We start from the raw sequence: 24,544 nt of genomic DNA on the forward strand, positions 1-24,544 counted from the left end.
AATTGGTTGCTTGCTCATTTTTGTTAATTATGCATCGGTTTTAAAACATGCAAGCATGGATGACTTAAAGAGGAGTGTGACCGATGATCGCTGGTGGTGGGAATGACCCACAAATCAAACATTAGTACAGCCCCAATATGACGTTGTAGTGGCCCTGGATCTAAACCCACCAAATTACTAGAGAAGAAGAAATACTCCATATCCTCAAACAAGTGCCAGATTAATTAGTTTTAGGAATAACTCATAAAAATCAGTTCTTCCAGTACACAAGTGGTTGCCAAACTGTTCAGCTTCTGATCCACACACTGACAAAGGAAGCGAGAGAAAGAGCTAATTGATAATTAATCCATTGAACAGTAGCAGAATGACAATAAACTGCAGCGCAAAATAAAACAAACATTGACAGTCAAAATACAGCATTTATTTATTTTTAAGTGAAAGTGTTTTTTTATTTTTTATTTATACTAAAATATAAATCCTAAATATCCACTACCATTATTAATTTTGTTACTTAATAATGATTTGGGAAACTAAAAAAAAAACATAACATTAAACAAAGAATTTCAAAAAGGAACAAGAACTGTAGATATACTTAATGCTATGAGGCCTTCAAGCTGAAGGATTTGCCTTTTTCCAGTCCTCCCTTTAACTTTGGTAGCAAGCTTTCTTGATGAAGTGAACACAGACAGTTAAAGGTTGACTAAAAATACCCCAATCCACTTCAAAAGCAACTAATGTTGCATTCAAATAGTGACGGAATTTTGTACTTATTTTGCTATATACACACTGTGCGGTTAAAAGATTAAAATGTATAATTTTTAACAAACAGGATGACAAGTTTATATAACAACAGGATGATAATGTGATTATTATCATTATAACAGCGATGCAAATAATAATGCAAATATAAAAAAAATTTACATATAGTAAAATAGTGATAATAATCAGAATTTTGATTACTAAAATATAAATAAAGGGAATCATCTGCATAAAAAAACAACAACCAGAAGATGAGGAAGAAATTAACGGGACCAACATGAACAGAGGAGATAAAGCGCTTATCTAGATTTTTTTTTAAACAAACGTGTATGCTTCTCCTTCCGTCATTAAAACTCCGGAAATCACAGTTACAGTAGAAAATTGCGGCATTTAGATGCGAAAGATTAAGTATGTCCCAGCAGTACTTGAAGGCACCACGGCTGGAAACAGGAAGTCTCGAAACTTTTCAGCACAGTGACAAACTTGTTAACCGCATCTCTGAGCCGACACGTCTTCAGCCTGACTGCAGTCTGCGGAGGGATGAAGAGGGTCTGAAAGGAGTCAAGTTACCAGCGCCAGTAAATAATTTTTGTTTCTTTAAATAAAACGAGGTGTCCAGAGGAAGGTGGGTGTATGCGACAGATTTACCGCTAACTGACGGCGAAGACAGTTAGCTCCAGCATTCCTCTCTCTGACGGCTGCCTGAACATCACAATGTGGGAGCAGGAGGAATTCGCTAAACACTGGAGGAACGAGTTCCCCGACGCAGCTGTCCCCCGAATGGACTTGAGCTCCGTGGAGGACATCGAGTCGGAGCTGGAATCATGTAAAGCCAACCTGAAGAAGCTCCAGAAGGCTCTCGCGGAGGAGAAATTCAAGGTGATATACCTGCAGACCACAGTGGCCCAGCAGAAGAGGAACGACCCGGAGAGGTTCGAAGGAAAAGATGAAAACTTCAACGCAGAAACGTTCGCCGTTCCTAAGATGAGGAATGTTAGAAAGCCGCTGCGGCGAGAAGATGAAGGTGGCGGCGGCGGCGGAGGGAGGACCAAGGTGTCCGACTCCGGGGGCTTGAAGCTCAGCGCGGCGGCCAACACGCCCAGCTCCTTCGGCCGAGAACGCACCAGGTTCATCGGCAAGACAGGTAAGTACGTCCCCATCCCCGTCCCGCCGCAGAAACCCAGGAGGGGGGACAAGGCCGCCAATGACAACGAGGAGGAGGACAGCGACCGAGAATACGAGGATGCGGAGCTGAACGAGAATTTCGTCCGGAATAACTTGTTGACGCCGAAGAGCGTTGGCAAGGACAACCAGCGGACGCCGGTCATCTGCAGGGACAATCTGCGGCCTTTCCGCCACAGCAGGGACTTTGACTCCGATGACGGCAGGCTGTCTCCGTCCTTCCCGCATGTTCACCGCAGAGCCTCCCGCGGCTCCGGCTGCAGCACACCTGACAGAAGGAGTGATGGCTACCTGAGCTCCGACCATGACGACTCCTCCTCTGCAGGTAATCCATCTTTCATGCTTCCAATGATTTGATGCTTCAGCAAAAGAGTATTAAAATCAGTGCAGTCACAGATTTATTGTTTAGTGTTCACATTGAAATATATCTTATAGTTATTGCATCCTGCTCTTATCATCTTAATATAAATGCTGCCTCGAAAAAAAAACTCCATTCACACCCCTTGAGGTTTTCCTCATTTCTCATTTTACTATATTATGTACTTCACTTTTTAAAAAATGTGATAAATGTTGCATTATTTGGAAGTGGAAAAACTTTTTCTTAGTTAATCAAACATCTGAAAAGTGTGGCCTGGATTTGTATCCATACACCGACTCCTCTGATGTGTCTGAATGTGATCACTAGACAACCAGGAGAAGTTTAATGCAGCTTTAATTTATTGTTTTAATCATCCAAAAATAGACATGTGAAGACCTCAAAGCTTTCAATACCTGGTTGTCCACCTAAACTGATAAGACTGGACAAGGAGAGCGGCAGCGGCAGCCAGGAGGCATAGTGGAGGTGCATAAATTGATGGCACACAAATGCATGCCACACTTATCAGATTTTTATTTCTTGGTGAAAAAAAATGGCGGCTTTGTGGTGGTCTAATGAAATGCACTGAATCTCATCATTGTGATGTGACAAAATGGAAAAAAGGTCAGCGGTTATGAAGAGTTTTCACAAGGCCACCACCGTGTCACTCTTTCCTCCCATCATCATATTCCCAGCTGTGACACACACAGCCTTGTACCTCTTTTTAGACAGGAAGTCAGCTGATGGATGAGTTTGTTTTCTGGTTTTTGCTATTTTTATTTTTTTTTGGCATGAGTAGCCTTCTTCCATATTTTGAATGGACATGATGATGATGACGACGATGTAAAGCAAATAGTTTCCAAGAACGTGAGGTGTTATCTAGAATTGGTTAAAAAATATATTAAATTGACCCCCAAAAATGGGTGAAAGACATATAAAACAGATGCAGTTATATAAAGTGAATTTTAACATCTTGAGGAAAATAGCAGCTCCCCTCACTATCCTCTCCAGGACTTTCTTTTTTGCGTTTTTTTTTTTTTTTTTTGCCAGACTTAATTACCTTAAACCAAAGCTAAAGTAGTCTGTCACACACTGTGATCCTGTGTTTACAACAAGTTGGAAGCTGCTCTGGTAATTTTTTTTCAATTCTTTTGGGAAATGTGTGAAAGTGGCAGTGTTTCTGAAGTTTAAAAAGAAAAAAAAAAACTGTCATATTCAAGTGTCTATCTAGCTGTGTATTAACGGTGCGTTTCCGATGAGTCAAAGCCCTTCAGCTTCCTGGTGCACAGTCAGGTGGGTGCTGATTGATGTAACATCCTGTCAATGCGGCTCTACATTAAACACCCCACAAAACTGCCACATGCAGAACGAGTGTGAACGTTGGCTGCAGAGTGTGTGAGGTGCTGTGAGCTGTGCAGAACTCTAGTATTACTAGCCTAGACGGGCATACAGTGCATTCACGCTAGACTGACCGGAAATCCTCCCTCAAGCTAATAATGCTGGCTGAGAAAAATACCACATTCATTAATTAACAGCTAGTTCTTTGCAAAAAAAAAAAAAGAAGTCCTGTCCTTGAACATTTCCACATTTCTTCAGGTTAAATTCACAAACATGAATGTGATTTAGACCAACACAAAATGGGGGTAGTTATGAAGTGAAGAGCACAAGATTTGAGGCATGGGGAGGAGATTCACCTTTCAGCAGGAAAAAACAACCCAGACAAACAGCCAGAGCTACAATGAGATGGTTTAAACAAACACATATTTATGTGTTAGCATGGCTTAGTCAAAGTACAGGCTATAGTCCAGTTTGTGAGACTTAAATTTATGTTTGCAGATCCACTCCAGCTCGTCTGACTGATCCTTCAGATAAATCTTCATTTGCTAGATGCGCAAATTTTGGTAGATGGAAACCTCAACTGGAATTGAATCAAATGGTGGTTCTACATACTATTATTACACATGTGCTGAGTAGAAAAAGCAAAGTGATACATCATTTATTCTATTTCACAAATATGCACTACTTTCACTGCAGAAACACAAAGCGTTACTAAGTATTTTTGCCTAGTACTTTCTTAGTACACTTAAAATAAGACGGCAAACTTTCAGCAAATGTTTAGCTAAACATAGGATCTTATTTTAAGTCAATAATTCTTTAATATTGATCAAAACAAACTAATTCCAGTAGCAGATTATTTCACTGACATGGGAAAGAATATCTTGTTATAAGTGAAAAAATCTGCATGTGAAATTAATATTAAATCAATATTAATGAATTCTTGACTTAAAACAAGATCCTAAATTTTGCCGAAATGTAACTTCTAGGTTGGTTTTCTCTTACTTCAAGTGTACTAAGATAGAAACTAGACAGAAGTACATGGAAATATTTTGTGTTTTGCCGTGTTGTGGTGGTCCATCACACAAAATCTTAAAATACATTAAAGTTTGTGCGTGTAGTGTGCCAAAATATGAAAAGGCTAAACACCTTTAGATTCCTAATTTTGCAAAGTTGCACCAAAATAACACATAATGTTTATCATTTGGTGGTTTCTGTGGGCGCCGTTGCACCTCCAGCTGAGGAATACAACCCACTGGCATCCATATGTTACCCTGGACTGGTGGTGAATGGGCGCCAGCCCGCCAACCTGTTGTGTCTGATCCGATTAAGATCTATCTGCATGTGCAGAACAGTTCTTGCTGCAGATGCAATGCTGTGTTCTAATCTGATACAAACCGGCTCACATAAACGTTTTCCAGAGCTTCTTGTGTGCATCTAAATAAAAGCTGGTGCCAGGCATCTCAAAAATCAATGATATCTTACCAGGTTTTTTTCCCTGTAATGCACAGCTATATAAAATATCCAGTGAAAAAGAGACTGGTTCTGTCTAAAGATGGCTAGTCTGAGGAAAAAAGTCAGACCACAAGATTCAGACAAATCCCACTGCATAAATCTGATACTTCCTTAAAAGTGTGGCGAAATTGACCAAGATCGTCTGCGATCTCATGAGTCAACATTAAGTGACTAACGTGAACATGAGACTAGACTGAGGGAGACTTTCTGAGCAGATAAAACATGTGCTGTAGTACATAATCTTTATTAACGGAGCATTATGGTAAGCTTATCTCTTAATTTTTTGAATTTTGATCGCCCTCCTGATTACAATATATCCAGAAGGTTCTATGTGGAACGAAAACGGCTGCCGCACAAATGTGGTAGCAACTCCACTGTTGCAACAGACAGGAAGCAACGTGACGCCAAAATAGAACTTTGGATTTTCTGAAAGAATGTCAGATGGTGTGTTCCCGCAGATGCAAAACAAAGTCATTATGCGACAAAGTTCTGGCTTTGCTTCTCCAACGTGAAACTGTCCAAACAGAGACAAAGAAAGGAAAGCGTCGCAGTGATTTCCAATCACAGCGAACCGTTTTCTCTACCCCTAGAGCTGATTGGGGATTGTATTTTACTGTAAACATGTGGAAAGGTAAGGAAAAGCAATTACTGTTAGTCTCCTAATCTGCTCCATCATTGTTATCCCACAGGATACTGACGCTTTGCTGCGACGGCCAGGATAATCAGTGGAAGGACTTTAGCTTTGACCGCGAACAATAGAGGGTGTGTGGGATGGAAACCCAAGAATTCCTAACGCATAATGCCCTCAGATTGACTCTTGTAATCCCAAATAAGAGTTGTCTGTTCTTATTTATTTAATTTTACCTTGGGTACTACATTTATATTGGCGCGCGCGCGCGCACACACACACACACACACTCAAAAAGCCAGGCTTTAGGAAGAGATCAAGCATAAGGTCATGTGAGTCTGAGGCGATTGCTTTAGCCTCCGCCTGTGGTCCCTCTGAATCAGTTTTCACAGAAACTGATTCACTTTATCTCAAATTCACTGTTTTTGCTAAATTGCTCCATAGCCAGACTCTGTTTCCTGTTCAGCTATTTTCTGTTAAGTGCAGTCACATTGAGGACTCCAAGGAGAACCGCGGCTGATCAGTACCAAACCAAAACGGACTCTTGTTGTCTGCGAGAGAGGACTGTCACAGTAAAACTGGTGGATTTGCTTAGTTACCGACTTTTGCATTGTCAAGTCATTCCGACAGCAGGATGGCTCTGCTGATGGGGCTGTTTCCTGTTCCTTTTACCTATCACACACTGCTCAGTTCAGTATCTCTCGGCTCTGAAAGTTACCCACAGCTCCTCACTTCACCCATGCAGAGACCTCTGACACTCTGATGTCTGACTTTGTTTTAGGAAATACAGCATTCACATTTTACGACTTGGTGTTTCTTGCAAAGTATTCAATTCATGCCCTTTTGAACTTTACACACGTTGTCACGTTGCAGTCACAAACTTTCAGTGTGCTTTATGTGACAGAGTGGCTCAAGAGGAAAAAGACTCCTACCTTTCAAGACAAGCAGAGGTTATTTCTATAACACATTTAAGTTACAAGATGTTTGAAGCAAAAAAAAAAACCACAGTGCTCTGACATAGAAAGGAAATGAAAGTTGGACTACATACTGAAATGTTTCAGTTGGTATGACTGTAAGTGGGAAAGACAAAAACGACACTAAACAAATGGGGTTTAGCCTAGATTTAAAGGAACTCTTCTTTTCAGCATTTTTGCAGTTTTCTGGAAGTTTGTTCCAGATTAGAGGAGCATGAAAACTGAATGCTGCTTCTCCATGTTTGGTTCTGACTCTTGGGATTCAGAATAGACATGGAACCAGGAAACCTGAGTGGTCTGAAGGGTTTATATGACCACAGATCTTTGAGGTATTTTGTACTAAACCATTCAGTGGTTTAAAAACCAACTATTGTAAGGACTTTAGAACTGGGGTGATGTGCTGCATTTTTCTAGTTTTAGTGAGAACAGGATCAGCTGACTTTGTCATTGTCTTTATGTGACTCTGAAGGTTCAGGTGTGAGCCCATCTCCACAGCCCTGATCTAACTCTAATAAGTGAAGCTTTGTGCCGACTCTTCCTCTTTAGATCCAAAAATAATAACTTTGGGGTTTTTTTTTTACACACAGCTGAAAGGTTGGGCACCTCCATACATAGATTTTTGTCCATACATCTGCTCATTGCTGAATGAGAACAACTTTATTGGGATTTTGAATTACATGCTCCGTCGGCATTTGAAACAAGCAAAGAGGCTCAGCAAAACTGAAGTTAAGTGATGAGAGGACAATTATGAAAAATGTACAGTAGATTAGTAGAAACTGTACTGTGTTGGTTGTATGTCTATTTTTACATTTAAAAAAGTTCCAAAAGCAGAAAATTTTGTGGTCTGTTTTCAGTTGATGCTCTAAGTTTTTAATACATTTCATCTCATGCATAAAAAAGCACAATCAAACTATCATTAGTGCAAAGCTGAGAAGTCCTTTATTTCTCCATCAGCGCAGCAAGCTGAAACCTGTTAAAAGGAGATTTTAAACATAGCAGCCACATTTGTTTGACTGTAGAAAGGACCGGTTTATTAATGAAAACTATATCTGTGGGAATGTCATTAATTTCGCCTCACAGGAAGTAGTGCCCTAAATAAAACATACTTGAATTTATCACGTTTGCACCGATTCTTTGTCCAGTATTCTGTTGTTTATAACCTGGCGTATGTACAGTTTTTAACCTATTATTTCCTTTTTTTTTTTTCTTGATAAAGAATTAAAATTATCGTCCCAATCCCCTTGTCTGAAAATGGTTTATTAATCCCAAATTACAAATTCACAGACTGCATATACACTTTATTCCAGAAGTATTGCTGTTATCGCAGTAACCTTCTGAACCTTTTAAAGTTATGTTTTTGAATTCTTCAATAACAGAAATGGTTAGTTAGGAAAAACTGTTTGTGTCACTCCCTTTTTCCTGCGAGAGTGGGTGTTGAGTATGAGGCACCTTCCCGTTTCTCTCTGGGTTGGCTCTCTCAGGGCAGGTCCAGGCCCGTCTTGAATAACATGTGCGGAGGGGGAAACTGCGCTCTTTGGACTACATAAAAACTGACAACATTGGCTTGGTTTGATCATTGACTGTTTAGTCCTAAATAAAAAGCTCTGGCTTGTTGTTGGTTTTATTTAAGTGGAGTTACGCTGTGATTTATTGTAGTGTGATCGCTTTACTGTTAGGCAGACAGACTGTTTAGAAAAAAAAACCAACAAAAAAACAATCCAGCCAGACAGAATAGTTTGGCTCGTCTCTGTTGTTAGACTGCTGATGAGCTAAAGTGGGTTTACATTAGCTTCTGTGTGAGTGTGTGTTTGGCTACTCAGTGCAGCACGTACACGTAATGGGAAACAGTGACTGGGTTGGATTTGTCATAGGAAATTAGATTATAAGAGTTCCCAGCGGGAAATACATCAAGAATGGCACCTGAGTTTGAACTGTGACTTGGAATACAGCATCAAGATTTATTGTTACTGTGCAACTAAAATGTACTCAACATGCTAGATGCGTAGAAGTTCACAAGTAACTTTCTTTTTAAAAACCCAAGTCAAGACTCAAGTTTTCCACCCTAATTCAGACATGTTCCAAGTCTGTAATGATGGAAATAAATATTTTCTTTCACTTGTATTATTGGTCCTAAATTACCAGATGAATATTAGGTTGTTACTTGTGTATTTTAACATGTAATTTACCATTTTAAATCAACGAAAGGTTGCTTTATAATAGAAAAATTGATCAAACAAATATTTACTCAGCTAGAGATATAAATATGCATTTATGTTTCACGAATAATAGTTTAAAATTGGCTAAAATTGAATTTTAGAATTCATCAACCTTTTATTATCATTATTATAATGTCTAAATTAACACTTGTTTATCCCCGTCTTCACATTATTAGAATTTTTAATATTTGGAAACTGTTTAAAAAAATCTTTGCTCTCAATTCTAAATGGTAAAGATTTTTAAATATTGCTATTTTCAGGTGAATGTGTATAAAGCTGCAGTTAGTTTGGCAGTGAGAGAATGTCAGGTGAAATTATTTTATTTTATTCTGAAATTATCCTGTGCTCACTGTTGTGAAGCTTCACGTAACATAAACAGAAATCTCATAATCCACCAACATCACGGGCTAATTATCAAATTCATCCTTTCACAATAAAACCACACAGCAGGTGCAGTCTGTGGCTCATATGCCAACTTCCTTTTACTCTTCATTAAATCAGATAAAAACCATTAAGATACGAGTCTCGAGTCTTCCAGGCTCAAGTCTAATTCGAATCTGAAGTCTCCTATTTTTGGTACTTGAGTGCGAAACTTGAGTCGTCATCTCTGATTAAATAAAAACTGTTGGCAGCTGTGATGTTTGTATTTCATTAAACACGAGGCAAATATAGTTTTGTACAACCGCAGGTTTATATGGTATGTGACAAATGCATCGGCTTGATATTATCATCAGGGGTTAGCAAAACTTTCTAACTGCAGCGTAGTCGGTGCAATTCTTCAGATCTGGTCCAAAGCTGAAGGAAAATTGAACACAGCGGAATTTTCTTTAAAAATGTTCCGTGTACTTTATCAACAAAATCATTGGGATGTGCAATATAGATTTAAAATTTTATTTTTAGTTTTTATTATCGCTACATAAATTCAGAGCTTTACAAACAAAAACTCTGCTCAAAAAATGAAACATTCCCTAAATATTTTTAAATGATTACATCACCACACCAATGAGTTTGTTCAGCCATCCAGCTAACCAGAACTTATTACGTCCAGCCAAGTTTTTGAAACATGAATGCAAGGTTTACTAGTACTTCTATGGAAGCAACAAAGCAAAAATCATTCAATCAGCTGAAGTGACAATATGAGCAATACTTTTAAATTTACAAACTCCATTAGAGTTTCTTAACTGTGAATTATTGTCTGAAAAAGATTTCTTTTAAACCGTGCAGTAGAACGCTGCCCATCTCATCTAAAAAACTATTTGTGGACTATTTGACTCTACAAGAAATTCCAGTATTTTGTTTTCTATATAATATGTTGTGTTTCTCAAAAAACTAATCAGAACTACGCAGTTCTGACCTGCTATTGCTCCAAACCTCTGCAGCATTCCCATTTTTCAGTCCTCAGGGCTAATAGACTATTTTTTGTCCATCTTGTCTTCGTGTTGCCTTGGTGATGAGTCGGCATGGTTGGAGACGGGAGATGGGCAGAATGTGTGTGTGTGAGTTGCAGCACTGAGGATGAGATGGGTGCTGAATGTTTCTACTAATACCTCTGTGTTGGAGGTGTGAAATACACGGTCAGGCACTGCTGGTTGTGAGGCATCTACTACAGAATTGCCCAAAGCATCCAAATGGAAATTAAAACTGTATCTGAATCTGAAATCTTCAGCACTACCGTGTACTGAATGTTCCAGTATTATGCAACATTTATTTTCACATGTAGTGTTTACTTCTTCTGCTTTACTTGACGCTACTGTACATTTTGATTAGCCAGTGGGTTTTACTGTAGTTGTTAATAGTTTTAACGAGCCATTGGAATTTGAAAAATTAGAAACGGACTCAATCTTTAAACCATGAAGAGGAGCAATAGGGAGAAAAGTTGAAAGAATTTAATTTAGAGTTTGAAAACAATCGGGATGAAAATGAAAATTGGTGTTTGATACTCCTTGATCAAGATTATTCATATCTAAGGTGAATAATAATAACGACCTCGGCACTCATCCCTAAGGTACACCTTCGATCACAAGAAAGCAAGAGGCAATCAATGCCAAGCTTTCACACTATTTCACCATTAAGTGAGTAGTTTTATTAGTCATCTGTTGGGTTTTCTTTTCCTTTCCCAATCAATCATTGTACATTTGTAAAGTTCAGAAGTTCAACCCTTCTTAGAATGGTAATTTATTCAATTGGAGGTTAGAGCAAGTTATGCATAGGCTACAAGAAAAAAAAATCACCTGGAGCCATTTGTTGAATCAAAGTCAAACTCTTTATTAACCAAACTAATCTATCTCTACAGGGATTTGCTGATGTGAAACATAACTCATAATCAGAGAAACACAAAGATAAACCACAAATAACAGTTGGCGTCTAGTACTGATCATAATCAAAAGGGATTTGACCAGAATAATTAATGAATGCACTAAGAGCTTTATGAGCACTTGAGAATTTCCAAACTGTTCCCAAAACTCCTTCTGGAAAAGTTTTCTTACCCTGATATCTGTTTAAGGAATAGGGAACAGAAAGTATAAAGAAAAACGTAGAAAGAGTAGACCTCACCTACTCATTGATCAACGTAGACAATCCCACCTGCGTAGTTGAAGATGTCATTTTTTTCTCTATTCAGGGCTCATCAAACCCTGGAAAAATTGACAAAAAATCAGTTTTTGTTCTCCTTGAGGATCTAGAGGGCCAGCCACAGTTAATTAAGAGGATAGTTGTTTTAGGCAACTCCCTACATAAAGAATACAAGACACAAAGTATCTCTCTCTCCAGGATGGCAGCAATGGGATGCAGACAGGACTAACACAAACAACATGGCGGATTCTCAGTCTTACTGGAGAGACTGATTAGAAAATCCCATAAATGTGGTTTGTCTTCTTTGGTATTTTGAGCTCTGACTGATGCATCCCTTGCCATATCTTGGGGGCCCCTACCTTACAAACACTGTGGGATTTTTCAGCTCTGGCGAACGGAACTTGACCAGGTGACCTTTGTGTACTTGTATCATAGGAGGAATCCCCTCCGTTCGGTTTCAGATTTGACTTAAGATCACCTCGTAGAAAGTCCTGTGACGCAATACGTTTCTGCAACCTGCTGACGACATCAGCCACAGTCATCAAGTGTTGAAACTGTGACTAGGAGTGCAAGTATTCAGGGAGCTGTGCATTGCACGGCGGTGGCTCACATGTCTCAGAAATCCGTTACATTGTTTGAAGATTTACTTTCAGTATTAATTGCAGTTTCCCCTAAGAAAACTGCAATTAATACTGAGCTCTCTTTTTGATGTATAAAACATTATACAGAAAGTAATTATTTTAAAAATAATTTTTTTCTTGTTGAAGTAGTAACTTTAATCCAGACCATGTGCTTTGTTATCTGCACCTGATTTTCCCTTAAGTTCCTTATTTATGGGACTCTGACATGCTGACCTTTTGTTTCTAAAATCAACAAAGGCGTGGACCTCCCATGAGTTTGTAATAGTCACAGACAAGCTAGAAAGAGGAGCTGGAAGCTACTCCTCTTATACACACACACAGCGTAATTCCTTTTTTTTGCCCTTCTCATTTTCCTGTAAGCAGGACTGAGGTGATCTAATTTTCACTCCTCCACCCTCAAGTTCTCTCCCCTTTTCTTCGCTTCAGGATGAATCATAGTAACTTGAAGTTTTTGTGCATGAACGTGCCATACAAAATAGCAAGAGGTGAGCAGCTGCTAGATTCAGGAGTATACGAAAAACATGTGGTTTTCCTGTCAGTTAACCGATTAGCGTACCACCTCCCCCTTTCCCCCTAATAATGAGAAACCACATTTAAACAAAAACAACAAAAAAACAAAAAAAAAGCAACATTTATGAAGAGAACAAAAAAGTGATACTGCAGTCGGAGGCTGCCTTTAGCTCGGTCAGGGTTGGCTTTGGCTGCCATGGAAACCCTACTGTGCATTTGTGGTGAGTGAGGCGGGTGTGCAGGAGAGTGCATGCTGCATGAGGGTCCACAGAGCCCTTCATTGTTCTCTGGCTGACTGTGAAGTGAAGTCTTCATCAGTTTGCTACTCCCTGTTACTTCTTTAGGTGATGCAGCTGTTTACACTTCATCCATATTTAAATTCTGAGGATCCACTTTTGTTTCAGTATTACTGCTCATTTGGAAGTAGTAATGCAACATTAGGAGTGAAAAGTAGCTAAAAGTCTCTCTTTTTTTAATGAGTTTCTGTCATGGGATGCCGTGTCACGGTGTGTGTGTGTGTGTGTGTTTTAACCTTCTGATCAAAACACACTAAACTATTTGCCTTCTAAAACTTTCAATATCGCATTGACAATCAATGTTAGCACTTATATTACGACATAGAGCCTCATCACATGGTGCTTAATAAAATGGTACTTATTTCCAGTTAAGACAATTCTTCGTCAGGGTTTCCCCCAGTATATTATAAGCCTGGCGGGCCACCATGCTTTACCCCCACCAGGCTAAGAATTGTTTATTTATTTAAGTGTTTTTTTTTTTTAAGTTTGCATTTTTTAAGACTTTATAGTTGGTGTTCAGGTTTTAATCTTCAATCTTTAAATGATACATAATTATCAAATTATATTTTCAAATTTCCTGCCGACTTTAAACATGTTTTAACTCCAGGACACTTTGGCCCCCGGATGAATGACTACATTAGCACCCAACCACTGGGCTTTGCATGTTTGTTGGGGGAAACCGTTCTTAGTCACATGCATGTTGTGTGCAGCAATATTGCCATTCATAAATTTGTGATAGATTAAACTATTATTTGAGTTCGGATTTATACCATGCCAGATTTTTAAATACGAATGCAAATTGCTCACCCAGTTTGTGGCTAATCGTTTGATGAGCTTAATGAAAATAGCTGGCGTCTAAAACATTCATAGCCTGATTGTATCTCTCTATGAACATGATTAGCACTAGTAGTTGATGTAGTAATAAAATTAGCACATCAGATGTGCCGAAGCACGATGTGGGAAGACCAATAACTGTAATATATATAAAATGTATGACTATAATATATATAAAATGTATATTTTCCTCGTAGTTGGCTCATATGGTTATTGTTAAGTAACAAAGGATTCTGTGGTGGATTATTTAGCAGATTGGAGTTTAGATTTAACTCTGTTTCGAACAGGGTAAAGAACCAGCGTGTTGACGCATTTAAACCCTATGTCGACTGACTGAGCTATTACCAAACTAGATATAAATAAAGACAGAGATAAAGTTCCTGCCTTTGTCTCAACGGTAACACTTTTTGAAGGGGGGTGAATAAGACTGACATGACACTGTCATAAACATGACACAACACCTGTCATGAACATGAATAAGCCTTCATGAATATTTATGACTGTTGTCATAAAGCGTCATTCGGTAAATTTTAATACAAAATTTACATTATTCAAAATGTCTTTGTTATGACAACTTGACATTAACCAATAAATCATTACTGATATAAATTTGTTATAAAATTATTACTGATTGCACTTTAAAAATTGGGTAACTTTATGTTATTAAAGGTAAAGTTTAAACAGTAATGATTTATTGGTTAATGTCAAGTTGTCATAACAAAGACATTTTGAATCAGCATAAGCAAACACTATGGCGGACACGTAACTTTTGACATTTTTCAACATGGATTCAGAAGCTGTCACTCTGATTCTGCTCTCAAACCATGACGAAGACAGGCATGAATGACAAAACTTACGCAAACACTGTTGATGACGTTGATAAACTTCAGACCTTCCTTCACCTGATTTATGATTGGTCGTCATGCATAGTCTCCGCTCATATGATAGCTAACAATTAGCGACAGTGGAATCCAGATAATCTAGTCTGTGCTGGTCCTCCTAACAAACTGCTGCAGTGTATTTTTTGCTGTAGTCATAGAGAATTACATGAAAGTATGTTTTGACTGAGGAATTGGATTGCAATTAGAGATGTGCCGATCAGGTTTTTTCCTGCCGATTCCGATCACCCATGAGAGCCGACCACCGATACCGATCACATAATTATAATTTTTTTAATCATAAGCACTACCGGTTACATTATGTGGAAAAAGGAACCATAAATTCACCTTAATTTAGACAAAAACTTGTTTTTAATAACTTTTTCCAAGAAAAAAAGCAAAACAGGCATTCTGCAAATTGTACTGCTATCAATAATACTATCTTTAACAGACTGAAAACATATGAAGGCTCTGAAGAGGCTAAATAATGCAAAGAGTCTAAATAAAACCTCTCAACATTGCCAAAAAATTCAAGTATAAAACTTAAAATTCAAAGGCAAATGCAGGTTACATTACAATAAACAATCCAGAGTTACTGAATGAAACCTTCCTGATAGCATGGCGGCTAGCTGATTACTGCTAGTTCTGAGTGGTTGTTTCTGACTGAGTGGAGCAATTATGCAGAACAGGGAGGAGATCGATTATTTTTTAGAGATTATCTGTCTCATGTTAGGACAGCAAAAGTTTTAATACCCAAACAAACCAACTGTTTCCTCACAGAGACATGGTTTTTCAACCAATGTTCAGAGGTTGGTAGAGTACCCAAAGATTGTACTCTACCCAATGCTTGGGGTAGAGTACAAAGAGTAACCCTGCTTTAATAAGTAAAAGAAGTAGCCATCTAAGGAAATTGCTAAAGTAAGTATATTTAAAAGTTAGTTTTATCCTCCCACAAATGTAACCGAGTGCAAGTAATTAGTTGGCTATGCTTCAGCAAAGTAGCAAATCAAGTTCTGTGATTGACTACAACTAAGGCAAATTTCCTGCCTAGGAGCTTGAAAAAAAAAAACCCTGAATAAGTAGCAAAAAATTAAGGACAATTCACCATTTAGTCATCTGTTTGTTATTGAGAGGATGTTATTCATTTTTACTCTACTGCAAAATCTAGAGATGAGTGAGATGACAGGGAAAGTCGTGAACACACTCTTGGTCAGGCTTTCATTGTCCCTGCTGGTGTGTGAATCCTCATATCGACAGTGTTATTGTATCAAACAACTGCTACATTCAGGCATTAAAAAACCCAACTAAATATCTTGGACCTTAAGAAGATTACCTGAGCTTCTGTGCCTTTTTAGATTTGATACATGTAACTGAAAGAAATGTTCGGATTTTTATTGTTCTACTTAAATCAGTGACAGTCCTTCTGTGTCTTACAAGACAAAGTGTTCCCTCAGACTTTGTCACTGTGTCCCTTCTGTGACCTTTTTCAACTGAGCTGTTTCTGTTGTCACCGTTACACCAGGGAATCGCTGACACATTTGCCTTTTCTGTTGAAACACCTGTGTTGAGAACATGAAAGCATTCTCTGTTTCCTCTGGTTCTTAATCTTTAAGACATCCTTTGCTACGCTTACCACTTTCACTTCCCCATCTTAGTTGGAGGAAATGTGAATGTTTGGAGAAAGAATTGGATTGCAAGTGGAAATCAAATTCTCCATTTCAGGGGTTCCAGTAAATTATTTTTTGCAAAAAGCCTTCCTGCTTGTGAAAGTGCATGGAAGAGATGCGGAAGCAGCTGATTGTGTTTCAGGTCACCTGAGAACCTGCTGTGGGCGTCAAGTGTCTGTGTCCACAATTGCTAATGGAAACAATAGCCGCTAAGTGGACCTAGGGCAAGTAAACTCTCTGTTATTCCAGAACTGAGACACAACTTGCTTTTAAAATGTGCATTTCACTATAGTTTTATTATTTATAGTTCCAGCTTTTTTCTACAAAGGTTGTTGATTTTAAAGTTAGCAGTAAGCTTGTTTGCCATAAAATCACAGTTCATGGGAAAGAACTCACCTTCATGTTAATTCTGTTGGTTAATCATGCGTCCTGTCTACAGAGGCTAGACTCCTCCTTGTGTTTGACTCTTCATCTCAAGCCATTTGCTGTTCAATAAAGGGCATTAGAATAATAAACCAAGTTAAAAGTGTGTCTGTGAACTGTTCCCAGAGTTTAAAAGCCTTTTAAGAAGAAACTTCAGATGCTCTATTTGACGTAATCATTCACAGCTTCTTCTGTATGCTGATTGGCCAAAATAAAAATTATATTGGACAAATCCATTTCAATGGGAGAAATCCCAGATGGAGACCTAAAGGAAGATGAGAATTGAGAGGAATTGCAAAAGACTGCAATGGCCAGGCTTGCTTACAACAGGAGTATTTGGAATATTCTCAAACTGTCCCACCCCCACTTGTTACTGCTAGGCTTTTCACATCGAAAATAATTTCAGCTGTTTCATGTTTTTTCTTCGGAGAAAATTGTTGGATGTCGAGGTTTGGCAACTAAAGCAGCTGTTTTATTGGTGCTAAGCTAATTTGAATATGAGCAACTTAACAATCTAGAATTTGAAAATGTAACAATGTAGCATCAGTAGTAGTATAATTGAAAGTGATTATGTTACTGCTATAATACCATGAGGTTTTTACTCAACATCATCACAGTGTGATGGACTCTCTTTGGTCCATGCATAGTCCAGAACCCCCCTGCGTCTCCAAAACATAAGTATCTTACTTTAGAACCATCTTTTAACTTAATTTACCTCTTTGCCTTGTAGCACCTTTCTAGCCATAACATATGGTTCTGCTGGGCAGAGAGTGATATTGCTCATGTCTTAAACCCTGGTGGGAGATTATGTTTGAAATGATGGTGAAATTTACGTCTATTTTACAGAACTTTATGGTTTAGGGAGAGTAAGCAAACTGAAAACCAGCTTTAACAAGTAAAAGCTGCTTTAACAAAGCAGCTTTTACTCTCCTTTTGCACCAAACCCCTCTCAGGTGTCGGTGTGTGTGTGCGTGTGTGTATGAGTGTGTGCTGTTTTTCGTTTCTGGTGGCACCGGACTCCGGAAGTGTTCCAAGTGAGCAGCATTAAAGCCACACAGATGCAGATAAAACAGCAACTAGCTTTGAAACCACATAACCAGAGGACTGTTTTATCTGCAACATGAGACCCTCAGTAGAACAAGTGAAGCTCACACTAACTTCAGGAGACTCTGGTCTTTATGCTTAAGCAATGGGTAGAACTCCCTCTTGTGGACATATAAAATATTTATTTAATCCTAATTTGAAAAAAGTTGTCATACAATGCTTATATGTTGCCAAAAATGAACAGATATGTGAAAACATTGTTTTGGACTGTGAGGGGTGGGGGACATAAGCTAAAATATGGCATAAACTACTGAGTCTGTAAATCTCCAAACTCAGTTGCGTAAGCTGTACTGGGCATTTCCTGAGTTGACCTCATAGTGACGGATGTAAATCTGTTGAACAACAGGACTTGGACTTTGCCAGTTGATTGATGCGTCATAATGAAAACATAAAAACATTCTTTACACAGGATGATTAAGGGAAGAAATGTGCCATTTTTATTGGTAGTAACAATTACAAGTAAGAAAGAAAAAATCTCGACCTCAAAATCCTATATGGCTGCCTTCGTCAATATAAAACTTATTTACACACTCTGTAAAAAGTTGTTTATTTGGACATTTATTTCCTAACAAATCCTTCAGACAATTAGTCCCTATAGTGTTTGAAATTACACAATCCAGAGAAATAGAATATTAACTTTAAAATGTGTGGCGAAAATCACAAAGTTTGAGTCTTATTCACTCAGTAGCAACTTCTGCTTGAAAGGTGGTTATTTTCAGCAACATTTGGTAACACTGAGCAATGTGCGTACAGAAATAATCAGTTTTGGTTAGCTGGCCAGTGGTCAGGACTGATTAAGCAGAAAATTGCCTTTTTCTGTTATCATTAAATTACCTAAATTTCATCAGCTGTATTTGTACTCCTCTTTGAACATTATTATCGTACCTCCATTCAAACCTCCAATCTATTATAAAGTGTAATAAAACTACTATGTCCCATATATTGTATTTTGTCCTATATATCTGTAATACATCTCCTCATTACTATATCATCCAATAAATTAGTTTTCTTAAAATCTCTTCCCTAATTTTAATCTTTTTATTTGCAGTGTTTATAATCACAGACTCAAATCTTTCCTTGCACCTCCAGTGCTACTGCAACACAATACGGACACTAGAGGGCAGTAGTTCTTTGCTTAGGAAGCAGTACCTGCTGTATTTCTCATTTCAACTTTTTTTAAAATTGATTTATTGCAAAACTTAAAACTTAACAATGACATTTTAGCTTATTGCAGTAACCAAATGCGAACAGAACAGAATTTTATTGGAGCATTTTTCTGTGTGAATGCATGTTGTGAAATGGAGAAAAACAGAAAGATGAGTAATCAGCATAAACACCATATGAGACTGTGTGTACAACAGGATTCGTGTGTGTGTGTGATGTGGGGGCAGCGCTTGTTATCTGGTGTCTGTCCAATCGCAGCGTGATTCAGACGATTTCTATATTGACCTCAATAGATCAAAGTAAATTCAGCTGGCGGACGATGAATACTCTCTCTATGGCTTCATGTCTCCCTGTCTTTTACTCACACACAGATTATTTTGAACCCCTTTGTCCCGTCTCTCTCTCTTTCCTTTACACAAACAGACTGAGTTCTGAGGGGAACTTTAACTTATCAAATATCAGAGACTGAATTAATATAGAAAAGCAAACACAGATACGGCACCGTGGGAGACTAAGTTATGCCACATAGTAGGGTGATGACGGCTTCAAGGAGGGGGATCCAGTTCAGATGAAATGGATGGATTTGGGGGATCAATGCTGTCATAAACAACAATTTACAATCTTGTATTTTTCCTGTGTAGGCAGTTTATTTCCAGTTGATAGAAATGAGTAAGTAAAGAAATCAGTTATGTAGCCATTTGATAAATTATACTGTCAGTATCTGACATCTACTTCCCTGAAGCGGATAAAGTGAAGAGGTGACTGTAAAAGAATGTATTACCCACTTCTTTACTTAAAGAACCGATAATTAGCAGGACATCACAATCAATAGAACAGTACCGTAGATGAAGTCAGGGATTCCCATTTAACATGCAGATATTTTATGAATGGTGCACTCCAGGCTTTTAAATAATGCATGCTCATTGCTTGTCCCTGCCCCCCCCCATCCAACAGCCTCCTACACAAAGGGACTTGTGCGAAAACATCTCATCTGTGATTGTCACACTTCTTGAAACAACACATTACAGCTAGCATTACCGTTAGCGCATTAATTATTGGTGACAGAAGCGTGGATTATTTTGAAAACGCATCCTTCATGTCAAATTTTTTTGGTTCTAAATCAGTTTTCTGTTTCACACCGGTGCTTCTTTAGAAGCCATTCACGTGGAAACACAGCTGTCTACTTTCTGCGTACGCTGACCCACATACTCTAACATCCACACACACAACCTCTAATGCTTGAAATGTTGTGTGTGTGTTTAGGTGGATGAAGCAGGATCAAGTATTTATTAGCTGCAAACCAGTCTTTTTTATTTTTTTATTGCTGGTCGGTTTTATTCTCAATATTCCAGTTTCAAACCGAGAGATGATGAAGAGGGGGGCAGCAGAGTTTTCCCCAGCACATCTCCTGAGAGATGAGCAACCCCCCGTTTCCAATCCACCCATCACCCAATCTTCCCTCAGGCCTTTATCTGGGGTTGACACGTCGAAGAGGGCAAAAAGCAGTGGATGTGGGTGGGGTTTGTGGGGTAAGGGTATCTGGGTAGATCCTGGCGGTAGGAGTGGTGGGTGGCTGTCTGATTGGCTAGAGGAACGCCGCGCAGCCTAATTACACACATACCTCCCCACACAGTGTCAGTCGGCTGGTAGCGATCACACAGACTTCCTTCAGGCCTCTTGACAGGAAATCTTTATTTATCTCTAGAAATGTCACAATAGCAACCAGAGATATTTTAGTTTAGATGTCAAAGTGCAGTTGTATCTTTTTTCTCCTAAAGTCAGTGTAATGAACTAATGGAAACAGCTACTTATATTCATTGAAAGCTTTTTTTGTTGTTGTTGAACCCAATTTCTCTTGTAGGTCAGTGTCGTGACATTCCTTTAATGGACAGAAAGAGATTAACACCTTATTTTAATGAGATCAGCTGAGATCAAAATGATTGTCTTCTGTGAAACCTCAACCTATATTTAGAGGCCAATAGTTTTGGAGTATCATGCTTATACGGTAACCAAGGCATGCTTATTTTTCACCTGAAGTTGCAGACTTCTCATTTATTTATTTTGTTAACCGATACACATCTGGGTCAATTAAAAAGTGACTCATCATGTTCCAGTTGTTGTACGTAATGGTATTGTAACTTAACTCGTTGACCAATGACTTTTTGGAAGCTGCAGTATGTCTTTTCTGACAGACTGCAGCAGATACTTTCTTGTGTTGATTTATGTTGTAACAATGCATCACCTAAAACCTGCACATGTTTTTTCATTTGTTTCTGAAGGCATATGTGACTAAACCAACAGGGACATTGTTGAGTTGTCTCAAATCTTGCTTCTGCTGTTTTTATTCTGAACTTTTTGGTGAAGTGCTAAGCTAACGTTGGCATTCTAATAATTCTGTTTTGATATGACTTGTTGATAGCTTGGCTTGTGATGTATTTCAGTCCATATAAAACTTGCAGAAAAAGTTGGTCTTCATAACCTGAGCAATTGATTTTGAACGTTGTAAAATTTATTGACCAGTGTTTCAGCTGCTCTCTGGATATCGAAGCGTAGCAGATAGGTCATGTGACACAGAAGGACAAATAATCACATGAGTCTGTTTCATTGTGAATATTCTTGTAAATGGTGCAGGAAAAAAAAAGAGATTTTAAGTGGAAAACCCAGACTCGATCACGTTGACAATGTTTAGACCTGTAGCGTGACGCATCATGCTAATCCAGAAGAAAGCCCTGTCCGTCCTTCAAAACAAATCAATTCCACTGCGGAGACATTGAGAAAATGTGACAGCCTATCTCTAAATGAAAACCAAGAACAGCTTAAAGTCAAGATCGTATCAGTCCACTTATCTTATCCCTCCCAGCTCCTCTGCCTTAATGCCAGCGCGCCCACACACAGTGTGTGACGGACCATCGCTGAATGCTGACCTTTCTGCTGAATGAACTCGTGCGTTGCTGTTTTAAAACCCTATGCTGCTGCTGCTAGCCCCCCCACCCCCTCCACATCTGAAACCAGACAAACACTTCAGCCGCTCTCCACAGTACCTGAGCCAATTGTGTTGGCGGTGTGCGATGCGAGGAGTTCAAGGTGGGGGGAGCAAACTCTTGTAGAGACACTTCATAATGGCCCTCTTTTACTGCACAGCTTGACTGCTTATTAATTTTTGATCAATGTGGGTTTGGGACGCTCCAGGAAGGCTAACTGCAGCCTGGTTTGTTTGTGTGTCAGGTCTTTGTTTGGCTGGTGCCCTTGAATGATGATGTGTTCTAGAGGATGAAACCGGCAGCTTTGTGTTTAAACCCTAAATGAGACGCGCACGTGGGAAACACGTCTTTTTGTCCCAGATTTAGGACAAAGGAGCCATACGTCTGGATCATCAATCTATTTTTGATGAAGAGCCACTCACCAGCCTTCTTCATCTCCGTCTGCTCGCTCTGTGTGAACCTCTTTATGTCCATGCATCCTAATAGCAGATTTATATTAATTAATAATCCCACAATAAATGCTACAAACCAGAGATAAGGATGAAACTCTTTCATCATCCTTATGGTGACCCTGTGCATGTTTTCATCAGCTGGCACATATGAGGGCTGTAGTGAAACAAAGGAGTACTCAGGCCCCACTGCCTCCAAAGATTGAGGAGAAAGGAGGGGGTGAGTGGTTTTTGGGGTTCCTCCTGTCATCCTTTGTGTCCTAATTGAAGTTTTTCTGCTTCTAAACCCTCCAGACTTTCCCTCCGCCCCCCTGCCGGTTAGAGAGGAGGGAGGTAGGGGGGAGCAGGCCCAACAGAGGGTTGAGGGGAAAAGGTTCATGTCAGGCTTTGTTGCCACTGGCATGATGCCTGTCCCCGATTGCCCTTCTCTATAGCTTTGAGGTTCATAAACCTCAAAACTATTAAAAGGGGTGACGTGAGGTCTTTTTCTGAGAACATGACGCCCTGAATTTCTTGTTAATAATTTTAGCTTTTCCAAAGGATGCACATAAATATTATAGCTACTACTTTGGCTCTAATGCAGGTATTTCTCCGTTCAGGAAGAAGTAGTGCAGTACATGAGTCGTGGATCCTTTATGTGTGTCTGTGTTGATGAGTGGGGCACAGAGAGTTGCCACGGGAACAGAAGATGAGACTCAGTCAAAACATGACATGAACTGCTCAGTTCATCTCTCTGTTTTTCTTACTGACTAAAGGAGAGGTTGTCTGATGGAAAACACCTGGTTATTTTTTGTGCCGTAAAAGGCTGTGACCTTGAGCTTGCATTGCACTGTGATGCATGATACTAAGTAAAAAAGGTATTTATAATGCCACCATTTGATTTCGCTGTTTCTGTCTGAAGTAATTATTTGTAACCAGTTTATTATTTTTCTTTAAAAGTAAAGAAAGAAAAGAGTGTAGCAGAAATTTCATGGTAAAGCACCTTGTGAGGTATCGACAAATTTGGATATGGCAGTCACCTTTGACGGAGCATTAATGTCCCAAGGTGAAGCTGTGAACCCACTTTGTTTCAATAACAACAAAAAACAAAAACGTGTCCTAATCATGAAAAAAGGTGAATTCTGTGGAAGTCCTGATATAGTGGTGAAATATTTCACTCTGTAATGACACCGCTATCATATTTTCAAACTTTTTGTTTACCTAAACACATCTGTATAGCCCCAAGGGATCAATAAATGATTAGCCAAGTTAATCAGAAAGTAAACTAAGCCGCCATCAATTGTAGCTGTTCAGAGCCTTTGGCATGCTGACTCTTCACTGACACAGACAAAGTGTCTGCTGAGATTAGCATGAGATTAAGTAATGTTATAGATATGAAACTGATTAGGGTTTGTTCCAGTGATACAATAGTAATATATTCAAGGTTTCCCCTAGAAAACTTGCTAAACTCAGTAGTTGGGCGGCAGTCATTCATCCAGCGGCCCGTTGTGTTTTTGCATTAAAGAATGTTTAAAGTTGACAGGAAATTTGAAAATATCACTTGATAGTTATGTGCCATTGAAAGATTGGAAGATTAATGCTTGAACACCAACCATAAAGTCTTAAAAAATGCAAACATTAAAAAATACCTTAAATAAATAAATCATGCTTAGCCTGGTGGGAGCACAAGTAAAGCCTGGTGGCCCGCCAGGCTTATAATACACTTGGGGAAACCCTGATATACGTATGTCATATTTAGGATATCTTAGTTGCCATATGATACCACTGGATACTTTGACTTGGTGTGTTGGGTGTATATTACTGTTTTCATATTTCCTACACTCATCAAACTGATGGGAATTGGGCTGCTATGTAATAATGCAATTTTCCTTTTTACTAACAAATGACCTGGTTACATGTTTGTGTTTTGTTAGCTCTGGTTCAGCTAAACATGGCTTATGTCTTGTTTAATTCTGAACTTTAAGATCTGCATAATCGTTTCCTGACTTCATGTGAGACATTATTTCTTTGGTATGGGTGTGTGAGTGTGCTAGTTTATGATAATCAGCCATGAATCTCTAAT

The 24,544-nt window shown here is 38.8% G+C and overlaps 1 protein-coding gene across 1 annotated transcript in view; it reads left to right on the forward strand.

Annotated features, from left to right (window-relative positions):
* The first annotated feature begins 1,473 nt into the window (after window positions 1–1,473).
* The window catches only part of abr (ABR activator of RhoGEF and GTPase), a 135,384-nt gene continuing 112,313 nt past the window's right edge, over window positions 1,474–24,544 (forward strand). Inside the window, exon 1 of the mRNA XM_008428046.2 lies at window positions 1,474–2,266. Within this exon, the coding sequence (XP_008426268.1) occupies window positions 1,474–2,266 (793 nt within the window). The remainder of the gene's footprint in view (window positions 2,267–24,544) is intronic.

Source organism: Poecilia reticulata, linkage group LG14 (genome assembly GCF_000633615.1).
Source record: "Poecilia reticulata strain Guanapo linkage group LG14, Guppy_female_1.0+MT, whole genome shotgun sequence".
In the NCBI taxonomy this organism is placed as follows: Eukaryota; Metazoa; Chordata; class Actinopteri; order Cyprinodontiformes; family Poeciliidae; genus Poecilia; species Poecilia reticulata.